The sequence below is a fragment of the Colossoma macropomum genome, unplaced genomic scaffold (assembly GCF_904425465.1).
Source record: "Colossoma macropomum unplaced genomic scaffold, Colossoma_macropomum, whole genome shotgun sequence".
Classification (NCBI taxonomy): Eukaryota; Metazoa; Chordata; class Actinopteri; order Characiformes; family Serrasalmidae; genus Colossoma; species Colossoma macropomum.
Genome location: NW_023494796.1, coordinates 12,229,468 through 12,243,026, shown reverse-complemented (window position 1 = coordinate 12,243,026; position 13,559 = coordinate 12,229,468). Strand labels below are relative to the sequence as shown.

Sequence of the window (13,559 nt, the reverse complement as noted above, 5' to 3'; positions counted from 1 at the left end):
TCTAAAAGCTTCCTCACAGAAAGTTATTACATGAAATGGATCATGAACACACTGCCTGATGTCTGAGACACTGTTTTAGTTTTGAAAAGATTTGGGGCTAAAACTTTGGTTTTGGATACTGGATACCATCACTGTAAAAAAAAATCAGAGTCTCTACAATGAACCATTTCACTCCAAACCCCTCTGAATGACTTTGTTTACAACTCAACCACTAAAACTTTTAAAAATCAGTGGAATTCCCCTTTAACATTCAAACGGCTTCACTATTCAATAACATGGTATGTTTCATAGTCACAGTAATGAACAGATGCTACACAGAGAAAGTTAGTGCAATGCAGCCTGTTAGCACCTATAAGCTCTAAAGCTTTAGTGTTTAATGGATAGGCTCCTGTGTAGTGCACTAAGTAGGTAGTCTGGAGCCATTCGAGATCCAAAGGCTGGCAGCGTGAAGGCAATCTGCATGTTTTGAATAAACTGAAATGAATGATTCACTTTTTTTTTCTTCATCATTTATTCATCGGCGGTCATCAACGTATCATACTCTCATAAATAAAAATACAAAAAAAAACAAAAGCAAACATTCCAAAAATAACAGTCTCGCCTACATTCTCAAGTCCTCACATTTCTCCAACAAAGCGTTGTTAGTTGATCTGAAATGAGCATGATTCACGGTGAGCAAAACAGTTTTTGGCGACAGACATGCAACAGTTTGCCACGATGCATTGCAGAAAACCGTGCAACAGTTACGATTAGATTTTTCACAGCATCTATTTTCATATTTAGTCGTTAGTACCTATTCTGGTACCAATAAATCACATATTCTTTTAAAAGATTTTAGTATAAACAAAGTATTTAAGAAATAAATAAATAAGAAAGAAAGAAAGAAAGAAAGAAACTTCATTTTTTGAACTGTCACTAGTTTGTCTTCCATGGCATTAATGCTAATGTCAACACTATTCACTAAAGTATGTATTACAGTCACAGTAATGGAGTAATAGAGAAACGCTACACACAAGCTGTTAGTGCAGTGCGGTGTTAGCAGCTATATCTTCTAAAGCTTTAGTGTTTAATGGCTAGGCTCTTCTGCACAGAGGGCACTTGTACATTGTTTAAGATTTGTATGTTAATTTCTTTAAATATATTTTGAACACTCTACCATTTAAAAGTTTGGAATCACTTGCCATCTTAATTCTTCTTACTTTATAAACAGTAATTTGGACAATGTGAATTTAAATATTAGAAACTATTGACTAAGCTATTTTTAATCTTATTCAAAAGTTAATCTTGTTCAAAAGGTATTTATGGTGGTTATTAGGGTGTGGCCATGCAGTAACTATGTTATTTTAGATGGGTTGCTAGGGTGTTGCTATGGAGTTCATATGGTATTCCAGGTGGTTGCTGGGGTATTGGTATGTGGTTACTACAGCATCTGTCATGGTTGCTGGGGTGTTGCTGTGTGGTTACTACGATACTGGAGGTGATTGCAAGGGTATTCAAACTTTTGAATGGTAGTGTATAATAACAATATTAGCTGGTGTGAAGCTTCAACTTGAGATGGACATTGATGGCCCAAATCTCACTGAAGTACATAAACTTCTGAAGGATTGTAAACTTTGAGCTTGATTAACAAGTTTGCGGTCGAGGCCATAAGACATGGCAAATTTCTCATGAAGTAGGAGGCAGTTTAACTTCAAACAGCACAACAAAACTCTAATGAGTTTTTCTCCTTCAACTGTTTGAGATTCAAACGTGTAACTGAAGCGCCTGTGCAAACCTATTGACACTGATGGTCGAATTACACTGGAGAGAGATTCGTGAGTGCGATGAGGTTCAGGGCTCGTCCCTGACCCTGGAGGCCGGCCAGAAGTACTGTGATGATACATTTCACAAAAGAGACCTAGCCATTACAGTCCAGTGAAGCGCTACCAATGAACTCTCTGTAGTAGGAACATTGTTGTTAGAGGTTGCATTGTTAAGAGTTTTGTTTCAACTTGACACATGAGACCTTGGAATTGCTGAGATCTGCCTTTGGTCAAGAAAAGGGCAAGTAACTTACTCTTAGTCATTTATATGGAAGGCTGGGGCTGCAGGATACGGACAGAATACCATAGTATTATTCTACTACTGCACATTGCAATTGCAATATGCACTGCAGTATAATAAAACACTTTAAAGACTGGCCTGCACAGAATGATCTACCTGATCCAAAAGCTAATATTTTTCAGGATAGCAAATAAAGATTTCTTTGTGATTTACTAAAGACTTCATCACATTTTAGTGATATCATGTCAAAATTGTGATACTGATTAACAAACAAAATATTTTGTGCAGCCCCCCTCAATAAATAAAAACAGTGTAATATGTTCCAGAAAAGTGAGCTTTTGAAAAGATTAGGACAAACATGAATAGGCCCAAAACATTATAACATGGACCTTCAGATATTTGACACTTTTTGAGAGGGTGATCTCGCTGAAATCAGCTTAGACTTAGTCTTGGTCCTGGCCCCAAACCTAGCTGTATATGTATGGCTCATTTCACACAAACTGGTCCAGGCCCCGTCATGGATTTCCATAAAAAGGAAACCAGGCAAAATCTTAAATATTAGCAAAATTTTAAAGCTATGTTCCAAGTAGTTGTTTCAGCTATAATTTTTTAAACTTTGCCCCATTGCAATCAGACATAACTGTCTTTAGGACATAAGATCAGTGCCTTGTGGAAAATTTTTTTTCTTTTTTTATGTCATGTTCAACTCATAGTGGATTCAGAAATTAGTAATTCATAGATATTCTATATCTATACATAGATATAGAAATGTAAGAATCCTACATAAAATGTACATTTTGATGAAATATTGCACAATTTGACCTATAAATCAGCTGTTAGCTGATATAAAGTAAAATATTAGTCTTAGTGGTGCATTTATACACAGGTAATATTTCAATATTTTAAAATTCATAGCTAAAAATCTACTTGAAGCACAGCTTCGAATTTCAGCATGAATCTTTGAAAGATTTGCTTAAATTTTTTTCAGGGAAATCCATGACATGACCAGATAGGGCCTAGCTGAAAGGCCATATCATATTCAATTAATTCAATATAAGAAATTTGAATTTACTGCTGTCTTATGTTGTACGAATTGCAGACTAGTTGTTTTAGTCAGACAGAGCTCTGTAATTCCAGGGACTTTCTGCATGTGTCTGTATGTAGTGATCTATCTCAGCACTCAGTGTTTGTATATACAGGGCATTTATAGTTCCTGTTCCCGGTGCTCCGCCTCTCTCTCAGAGTGCAGCACGTGAAGGGCCTGAGTAGCCGAATCTGTCCAGTGGATCAGCTCCAGCAGAACCCTGTAGGTCCACTGCTTGTTGGCAAAGCTGCCTGAACCTTCCACCTCATCCAGACCCTGGAAGGAAAAAAGGAGACAAACAAGAAGCGTTTAAAGCAATAGTTTGGTGAAAAATAAATTATTTATGCTTTACCCCAAATATAGTCAATCAGCCAAGACTTATCTAGGGTCCTAAATTTGCTTCTTAAGCTACAAGACTAATGTAGCTAACAAATAATGTAAGCTTATACCCACCATTTAGCATCTGCTGGGAGCCTAAAAACGTATGGAGTTGTTAATCTATGACAAACTTAATTATGTGGTTTCTGGTTTCTTTAACTTTACAGCATATTGCGGTCTTATTAAAATATATGTTAAAGTAAACAGTGTTGAGTTTTTCCCAAGACAGCCAAAAATTTCAGCATTACTGCATCAGCAAGGATTTGAACCCTCTCCAGCCTTATCCTCTATGCCATCTAATTACTATGAGCTAGTGAGTTATACCTCGGTTTCAGAGCTCCACAGAGCCCGGCTTAAATTACTCATATTACAATAACAGAAACTTGGCCTGCAAGTTGTAGCACCCCTTAATGCCGACATTGTGTTTGGTTGTTCAAAATAACCATATTATGGAATATGACACTTTCTCAAAGAGATATAATGACTGTTTATCCAGCACAGTGATGATGTACAATGAAGAACAAACACATAAGACAGTTATTATTACACATCAACATTTAATTCGGAGGGCAATAGGGAAGAGAGTCAACTGGACTCTGGGTTGGTCAGACCATTATTCTGAGAACACCAGCATCTTCTTTGTTTGATTTGTCTGTTTCTTTTTCTCAGTAAGAGCCTCTTGTCAGCTACACATCCATTCAGACTCATAGCGGTGATTTGTCTTTTCACAGAGGAAGGATGGACAGAAACACCTGTGGATTTTTCAGATCTGACTTGATTTTCTTCTCTCTCTCAAAGATGAAAGCTTTAATTACTATTTATCTGATGGGGACAGCTTTGGTGGTCTACCAGGTCTTGCAGGTAGTTGTTAGTGAGTCCCATTTTCCCTGTAGCTGTTAAACATTTTTTTGAACTCCACATTATTTTCAACTTTTCTTATATATCCCTGTACGTAATAGCTGTTTTGTCTGGAAATTAAATAACTGAAGGGTAGTCTCAGACTTTTGAAGCATGATTTTTTACTACCAATTTTTTAAAGAAGCACAGACACCAAAAAATGCCCTGGCTGATTGACCACATTGGGTTAAGGATTGAACAGATGGCTCTCGGTTGTTTGCCAAGAGCACACATCGCTTTTTTAGGGATTGTTTGTGAGCATGTGAGTGGACAGTTAGGTTAAATAAGGCCAGGGAATGTAGGAGTATACAGAGTGCGTGGGAGAGGAAGGATGTCCGGCAGATAAAATGCAGAGTTCCACACATCTACTTTGTGGTCAATACATAGGCGTTGTGGAGCATGAAAATAGAGTAAACAACACATCCAACACCAACACGGGAGGAAATGGCACTCTTATCATGAGTCAGACTTGCTCTTAGACAGCAGCATCACGCTCACCCTCAAGGCCTCCCCTGTGTTTACCTCCACATCACATGCCACCATGTCACCCGTTTTAACAGTGTCTGGCCGCCACGTGGTGGGGGAGACGTGTTGGCAGCGGATGTATGGGATTTGGAGGAGTGCGTGACGGGGGAGCTGCTTTACCGTAAAGAGGGATTTACTGACAGGCCTTGGCAAAGCGCCAACCCGGAGTTCAAATGCTCAATGAAGTCACTCCTGTGCAACACACAGACACCAATAACGCAAACAATACTTCACCGCTGTTAAAAAAAGTGTTTTGTGGTAAAGACAACTCCACAAACCATTTGCATTATTAAATGGTTCTTCTCCATGATGGAGAACCTGTTGAATATCATCACTGTACCTCCCAAATAGTAACTTTAGGAGTTCTTAACTTTTGCTGTGAACATTCTTAACTTTTAAAGCAAGTAAATGTATGGAGATTTCATTTGAAATCATTTTGGAGCATTTCTAATGCTCCATTCATCATGAAATGTGCACACAGCAGCTGTAGAAAAGCAAAATTGGAGATTTTGGACAGAGTTAACATTTCACACATAAAGAGACAACAGCGTTCATCTGATAACAGATCATATTTGTTAAACATATCCACAGCAACTTCAATTGCCCTGGCAAAATGGGCTTGCAGAAAGAAGTTACAGGCTCCCTGATTTATCTTTTTTAGTGAAGTATTCTAAAATTAAGTTCATTCATCATTCTGTCTTTTTCCAAAAAAAAAACAAAAAAAAAACCTAATTAATCAAATCAACAAAATAATTGGTAGATGACTAATATAACTGATAGTGACAGCCTCAAAAACTAGTAGCCCTCCTCATAGAATAGCGGCAGAACTTCATAGGCTGGCTTTACACAATGAAACCTACACGCAACTTGCTTGAAAAATACATGAAACTATATTTCACTTGAAAAGCATAATGTGCATTGTGCTGCAACTCACTTGAAACGAAACAAGCTTCATAGTGTTGAACATCATTTCAAATGATTTTTGCTGGATCAATGAACAATTGCTATTTATACATTAATTTTCAATGACTTAACATATACAGAAACAGATTAAAACTAAAATACTTAATAAATGCCAGAAGATACTTTAAAAAAATGTAAATGTAAAAAACACGTCGCAAATGGCTTTACATAGCCAGAATGATAAAAAATACGAGCTGCTAATACAGGAGTAATCGAGTGTATAGCATGCAACTTTGTTTTTGAATTGCTTCATGTAACAGTAACTGTTAGCTCAACCGGCAGCTCAACACATACAAGTAGTTGCATGAAAGTTTCACCATATAGAGCCAGCCTTAGTCCATCCAGCATCTATCAGCATAGTAACAAACATGTGTATGGCTCTATTCTTCTCTTTCTGGTGTAAAAAAAATGCTCCAAAGTGAGAGGTGTGGGCAAAAGTAGAACAGGAGCTGAACCAACACAACAGAATAAAAAATGGAACTAAATAAAAAGCTGATTTGTTTTGCTCACTCATATACTTCAACAAAAGTAAAAGTATTACTCATTTATTACTCAGAAATTTTTGCTTAACCACATGCAACTTACCAAATGTAACTGCCTCCTCTGCTCTTCAGGAACAATAAATAGGGCTGAAAACATTTCCTTCAGTACAATGCCCTTCTAGCTCAAGCTCCTGATTCAATATGGAGGTGGTTAGTCTAGTTAAGATGGATTTTGGAAGCAAAACAATGCTGCTCACAAGGGAACTTCCGATCTGTTGTTGCCACAGTGCTTTAGGGAAAAGCCAGACTGGATCTGGATGTGATACTGGATCCTGTTTACACACCTATATTGAACAAATGTTACTTCAAAGCCAGAGTGAATGTGAAATCATAACTCATTCTCCTTCCGTAGTGTGATGTATTTGTGGGCGAAACACGGTATTGGTCCACTCAAGTAGAGGCTTAAGAAATACGTGATATTTGGCTGCCTAGCAGAGCCAGCTACCTTTCAAAACAGCCTGCCCTTAAGTATCCACCCTACAGCAGTTGTAGTTTTACAAAGGTTTCTGCCACCTTCAAAATACATCATCAGAAGGTGGTTTTCCTGCTCTTAACTGGTACTAGAGGCTGGAGGTGGGTGATGCAGCAAAAATGTAAAATCACATTAATTCAATTAAGTTTTACGAGATGCAATATGCCATGTTTTTTTTCTGAGCAGTGCCACATTTAAAGATACAGGGTAATTCAAAAAGATTCATGTGAGGCACCTAGGAACCAATCACATACCAATTGAAGAGAGGGTCATAGAGTTTCTGACTGTCAGTATGGCAGTGAACCTCCAACAGCTCAGAGCATTCGTCGTCGGTACCAGCAGTTCCAAGAAAAAGGTCACCAGCCTCACCAGATCTCATGCCATGTGACTTTTTTTGTGGGGGTACGTTAAGGATTCTCTTTATGTGCCACCACTCCCAACAATACTGGATGATCTCCAAAATCACATCGAAAGAGCCGTAAGTACAGAGACAGTTGAGTGTGGGAGTCACATTGGTGTTGTTATATTGAGCATTTGTAAAATTACATCATAAACTTTGTGCTCACTTAAACCATTTACAATTTACTGCATTGTTCTGTAATGATTTACAAGTGAAATAAATCATTTTGAAATCGGATTAATCTTTTTGAATCACCCTGTACTATCAAAAACTGTAAATGTGAATGCAGTGATATGTATTCAAAATGTCACATTCTTATTGAGCTCTTATTGTTTTATAAGCACTGACAACATCCCTAATATGCTCAGAAACACATATTGTGAAGTAATTTATCACAATAATTATAAATATTGTCAAACTACCCAGCCCTAGTAGAGGCTATGTTCACATTAGTGGACTAATTGGCCTGAATTGTTTTTTTCTTTGCCTAAAATGTGCATAGATGTGACTTTTTCAGTGCAGTGTGAACACTTCCTTTGTAATTAGATTTGAATCACATTTACGTGTGCCCCTAGATGGACTATATAGCTCAAACATGGCCATGGTGACCACAATGAGAATGGTTCACACCAAAACATCTCTAGCTTTTGTGCTTCACTGCACATTTCATATCACTGGTCATCATCCATTGTGGTCAGTAGGTCAGCAACGGCTGTGACTTGATAAAATGGGCTCATGTTTCAGGCTGCAAGTGTGTTCACACTAATAACCGATATGGGTCACTTGCACAGAGGAATGTGAAAATTGGATCTGTGCAAAAAGTAAATGAAGTTTGGAATGTAAGGAGTTCAATTCTACTTTCTTTTTCTGTCTGCTTTAGGAGAGAGAGGGTCACAAACTAACTCAGGGTAAAATGTAACATGGATATTTTAAGTAGTTAAACATTTTCAAGTAGAACGTGTTTAGTCATGTTTTCATGTTCCCATAGCAATTTCATCTGTGAATGTTCACAGCAACCTGACAGATGTTTCTAGGTTTACCCTAAAGACTTTTTTATACTATAAAAGTAAGTTCTTCATCATAAGTATTTTGGATTACTGAGTCACAGAACTCGCTCCTGTATTATTTTAATCTCCTTCCTAGAGGCTGTAATATAGCAATGTTTAGAAGCAGATAAACAGCTGAGAACCAGCCAGGCTAAAGTACAGCCTCCAAACAGGTTAGTTTAACACATTGTTACAACTAAGACCCCCAAAGTAAACAATCAGAGAACTCTAAATCCTCCGTACACACTCAAAACAGTCATTTTTTTTAAAAAGATGTTTTATGTACAGTCACTTAGTCACTTTTTTCTAATTTTATTTTTATTTCTTATTGATCTTATTTATTTTGTGCAGGCTGTGTAATAATCTTGCTCAAATTCCTTTTAAATTATTACACAAAAAACAAAAGATTTTAGGTGTTAGGTTGTACCCTGCTTCCCTCCTGTATGATTTTACTTGATCAGAGGCTGGGTTCACAAAAGCATCTTAAGAAAGAAAATCTTCTTAACATCAAAGTTAAGAAAAAAAAAGATAAATTATTATTCAAACATTTTTAACGAGATTTCTTCACTTTTTTATTTTCTCTTAAGAATAATTGTAAGAGGAAGTGGTATCCTTGAAAAAGAGATGTTCCTAAACAGTTTTCTAACCTTGCACTTACAATCTTACACTTCTCTTCTAAAACTGTAATGAGTTTTACGAAACATAACCTTTGCTGTAAGCTGTAAAATGTAATATGATATTGATAGCCTATTGCTAGCACAAGAAAATAATTTTTTAATTTCGTTAATTTCTTACGAGATCAATTGACAAGATTTTTCCCTCAGGGTAAACGTCTGTGAACCTGTCTGCTAGTAGTCACTTGGATCCACATACTAGTCAGCTCCGCCTGTATACTTAGGTATCTAGTAAGGGCATGGAATATAGATCCATCAAAATCCTGTACCCACCTGGATGCACTGAAATTCAGGCGAAGGTGCGCAGACGCCCTCCCCGTTCTCCAGCAGTGCCCCCGTGCTGTGCAGCAGGTGTCCCAGGCGATCCTTCACCGTCTTCCTTACCGTCTCATATTCTCCCTCCAGCTCCCCACCCATCTCCTCCACCTCTCGCACAATCAGGCACTCCAGCAGCTCCAGGCAGCGTTGCAGGGCTGAGCGCACATGGCCCACCTGATCCACCGTGGTGGGGGTGTCCGTACAGAGGTCAGGCGTTACCAAGCGGCCTCCTTCAGGGGATGTGCTGAGAGAGAAAACTCTCTCGCTCTTGCTGCAAAAGAGAACAGCAGAGCACATGCTGAAGTTAGCTTGGATATATAGTCGCTGTACATCTATCATTTTAAAAAAAGCCAAATTTTTTGGGGAAAAAAATATTGTTCCATTAACGCCCATTTAAAGTTAAGAACCTTTTTCCCTTTCTCCTCCATGTGTATACACATACACACACCCCCCCCCAGTACTATTCAAGCCTTGTAAACACATTTAAAACCACTTATTTTTGCAATAAGTGTATTTTCCTTGTGAAACAGCACATATATCTTTAGAATAAACGCAAATAAACATAAAAACAGTAAAAAGTAACATACATTTCTTATTTTGAAAAAATGATCTTGTGAACTGGTTAGATGTTTGGTTCCAGATTTCTCCTGGATGCGTCCAGCAATCGCACAGATATATTAAATTCCTTCAGCAGCACGTGATTTAATTTAATGAAGTACTGATTTGACAAACCAGGTATTGGATGAAAATTACAAATGATACTGGGCTACCTTGAGGAGAGGTTTGTACATAATTAATGAATAAATTAATGAATGAATAAATAAAGCAAACACACTGATATACATATCACCACAGGCATGGGTACATATTTTTAGTACTTGCCACTACCAAGTCCGATATCATACTGACAAACCTACTTAGAATAAAGTAGTTGTTTGTGTAAATGAGTGCAATGTACCTTAAAAATTTAATAATTAAAATCTAGCAATTGTATACAGTCAAACAGAGTAAAGTAGGTGAAATCTGGTCTGAAATGTTGACTTTTCTTTCATCTCTGTTTACTTGACCTGCCTTTCTGCACCCGTATTGGGGAAGCAGTTGTGATTGTATTTGTGTATTTAAAACAGGCTAAAAAGTTTAAACCGCTTTGTGTCCAAGTCAGTAACTCTGCCTCTTTGACTGTGTTTGTTCATTAGCATGGCATCATACACATGGACATCAGAATGATTGTATTGGCAAATTTTTATGAGTACGAGTAAATGAGCACGGTATTGGATACAAAAGATACCGGTATCGGTACTGATGCATCCCTCATACATATATTTATATATACACGGGTGTATATATAAATACATACTTAGGGGGGTGGGCTTTATACATACAAGAAACTTTAATGCTATATTAATGATTATTTCTATTATGACTAAAAGGCCAGCTGATTAACAAAATCATTTTTCACTGCAATTTTAGCTTACACTGAGGTTAGTGTGTATTTTTTCAGTATGATTTATTCTGTGTTAATGTTATCTCCTTGAAAAGTTCTATTCATGTAATATTTTCAGTTTAAGATCAAGGTGATACACATTTTATTGCCTTTTTCCTTTGTTTCCACCTATACTGAAGTTAGCATACATTTAAACAATATATAAAGTTAGCATATACTGTTTTAATATATGCTAACTTCAGTATAAGCATAATGATAATATAACTTCAGTATAAGTTTTAATAAATGAACACCCTTCACTTGTTTAATTTCCAGTCAAAACAGCCATTAACTACAAGTCACACTATAGCAGGGATATTATTCCACACCAACTCCTTCAGTCTTGGTTTTACATTTTCTGCTTCTCACAATCCAACAAATACCAAACACATTTAGTGATATTGAGGTCTGGACTCTGGGGTGGTCAGCCCATTGTTCAGAGAACACCAGCAGCTTCTTTGTTTGATTTATTGATTTCTTTTTCTCAGTAAGAGCTTCCTGACAGCTACACATCCTTTCAGACTCATAGTGGAAGGATGGACAGAAACACCTGTGGATGTTTTCAGATCTTCGACCTTCTCCTTCCTTATGCAAGTGGATTATGTTACAAACATATAATCTCTTCCGAAATATCGCCTGAAAAATGAATAACTCACACTTAAAGGCTGCTTTGACTGGAAATTTAATAAATGAAGTGTGGTCTCTGACTGTTGCACAGTACTGCACAACAGGATCCTTAATGTCTATTTATGCACCTTAAAAGGGTAACATTCTCTTTCTCCAGAGGAAAGTGGCATATTTGTACCTTTTGCTAATCTTAACTTTTTTAAACATAAAAATAACATTAAAAAATAGTCTAGAGTCAAGACAGGGTGTACGGAGTCTATAGGTACTTAAATGACAACGTCTAAAAATATCTGCATAATTAAATAATTAAGTTATAAACAAAGTCAGAGTGGTTTGGTGTGAAATGCCCCGTTCTAGTCAGAACTGTTCACAGTGGTGGTAATAGGAACCAGACGTCCACCTCTTACAGCTGACTCTGACGTCCACGCTCCCTTACAGAAAGTTATTACATGAAATGGTTGTGAATACACTGCCTGACAACAGAAGATTTTGGCCAAAAACATGTGTTTTTTTAATCCATTCATGGTGGAGGGGTACATGAGGGACATTGTGAGGTACAATAGTCCCCAAAGAAACCTTATTTTTCCACCAGATTGCCAGATTTTTTTCCCCTATTACCACCACTGTAATGACATCTGAGTCTCTACAATTTCACATCAAACCACCCAGAACGGCTTTATTTACATTTCAACCACTGACTTATGCAGAAATTTTTAAAAATGGGTGGAGTTCCCCTTTAAGATATTTTAGAGGGTTCTGTGCCCTGAAATATACAGTTTAGTGCCTTTTTTTCTGAGCCTGTCTCCGGCTTTGGCTAATATTGGAAGCATCAGACACCCAACACTCAATCCACTTGAGTGCCCCCCTGGATGGGAGGAAGATGAATGTTGCCCCGAGTTAATTCAATAAGGACACAGTACGCAATGGCAAGCAAGGACATCAGTATTACTGCCTAAGGAATGACTAGCATGGATGCTACCGCTAAAAACGAGTTTACAGCGCACACTGCTGTTACTAGCGTCATTTTCACTATTATTATTGTTATTGACAGGTGCAGGAACATGGCTGGCACGCGATTTATGACAGGAATGTGGCGAGCTGACATACAAAGATAACGGTACACGCGGGAAAACAGTCCGAAGCCTCTAAAACGCGGGTTTTTTTTGTGGTTAGAAAAATAAACACGACATACTTACATATAACTGCAGTAACTGTTTGCAGTCCTGGTGCAGTAAGTCAGCCAGAGCGACCGCGCGACTGGTGGCTGAGCGGCCCGGGGCAGGCGCGTCTGAGCCCGGCTGTCCCTCCATACGCGCACGCGGGGGCTGGATTTATAGAAATGGGTCTGGAGAGTCGATATGTAGAGGCTGTGCTCACGAAGAAGCACCGACCGAGACGATTTCGTACTAATGTGTGCTGCGCTGGAGTGCTGCACTGCTGTGTTTCATTCCCGGACTGAGCGGACGCTCAATGCTCTTGTTGATCAGGCAGCAGGCTCTGTCTGTGGGGGCGTGGCCAATGGAATGGCTTCACTGCTACGTCATCGGAGCGGACCCGATCCCGCGGCTTGGTCCTGAGAGTGGGTTTAGTCTGGTTTAAAGGGGAATTCCGCCCATTTTTTAAAATTTCTGCATAATTAAACACATTCAATCAGAGTGTAAATTTCTTTACAGTGGTAGTGATAGGAGCCATGGGTCACAATGTCTACAACACAAATATAGTTATGTTATTTACTATCTAAAACCACCAGTGAGCCTAAAATGGTATAAAATCTGAAAAAAAAAAAAAAACAAATAAATAAATACTTTCTTTGGGGACTATTTTGCCTTGCAATGTCCTGCATGTATTCACTATAGATGGATTCAAATAAATGAATAAAGATATTTTAGGCCAAAGCTTGATCTCAAAACTATCATAAAACAATCAGGCAGTGTATTCATTCTGTAAATTTCTGTGAGGGATGTCTGGTTCCTATCACCACTATTGTAATACTGCAGGGTAAGTTTCTCTAGAACAGAGCATTTCACACCAAACCACTATGAATGACTTTGTTTAACCATTTAATTATGTAGAAGTTTTGAAAAATTGGTGGAGCTTCCCTTTAAGC

At 38.0% G+C, this 13,559-nt stretch overlaps 1 protein-coding gene across 1 annotated transcript; it reads right to left on the bottom strand.

Moving 5' to 3' along the window:
* Positions 1–12,935, bottom strand: cntf (ciliary neurotrophic factor). The gene is given in 4 exon segments (XM_036583804.1): positions 1–3,403; positions 9,298–9,582; positions 9,584–9,613; positions 12,649–12,935. Coding segments are annotated over 4 exon segments (585 nt in total). The 5' UTR covers positions 12,763–12,935; the 3' UTR covers positions 1–3,247.
* Between the last annotated feature and the right edge of the window lie 624 nt (positions 12,936–13,559).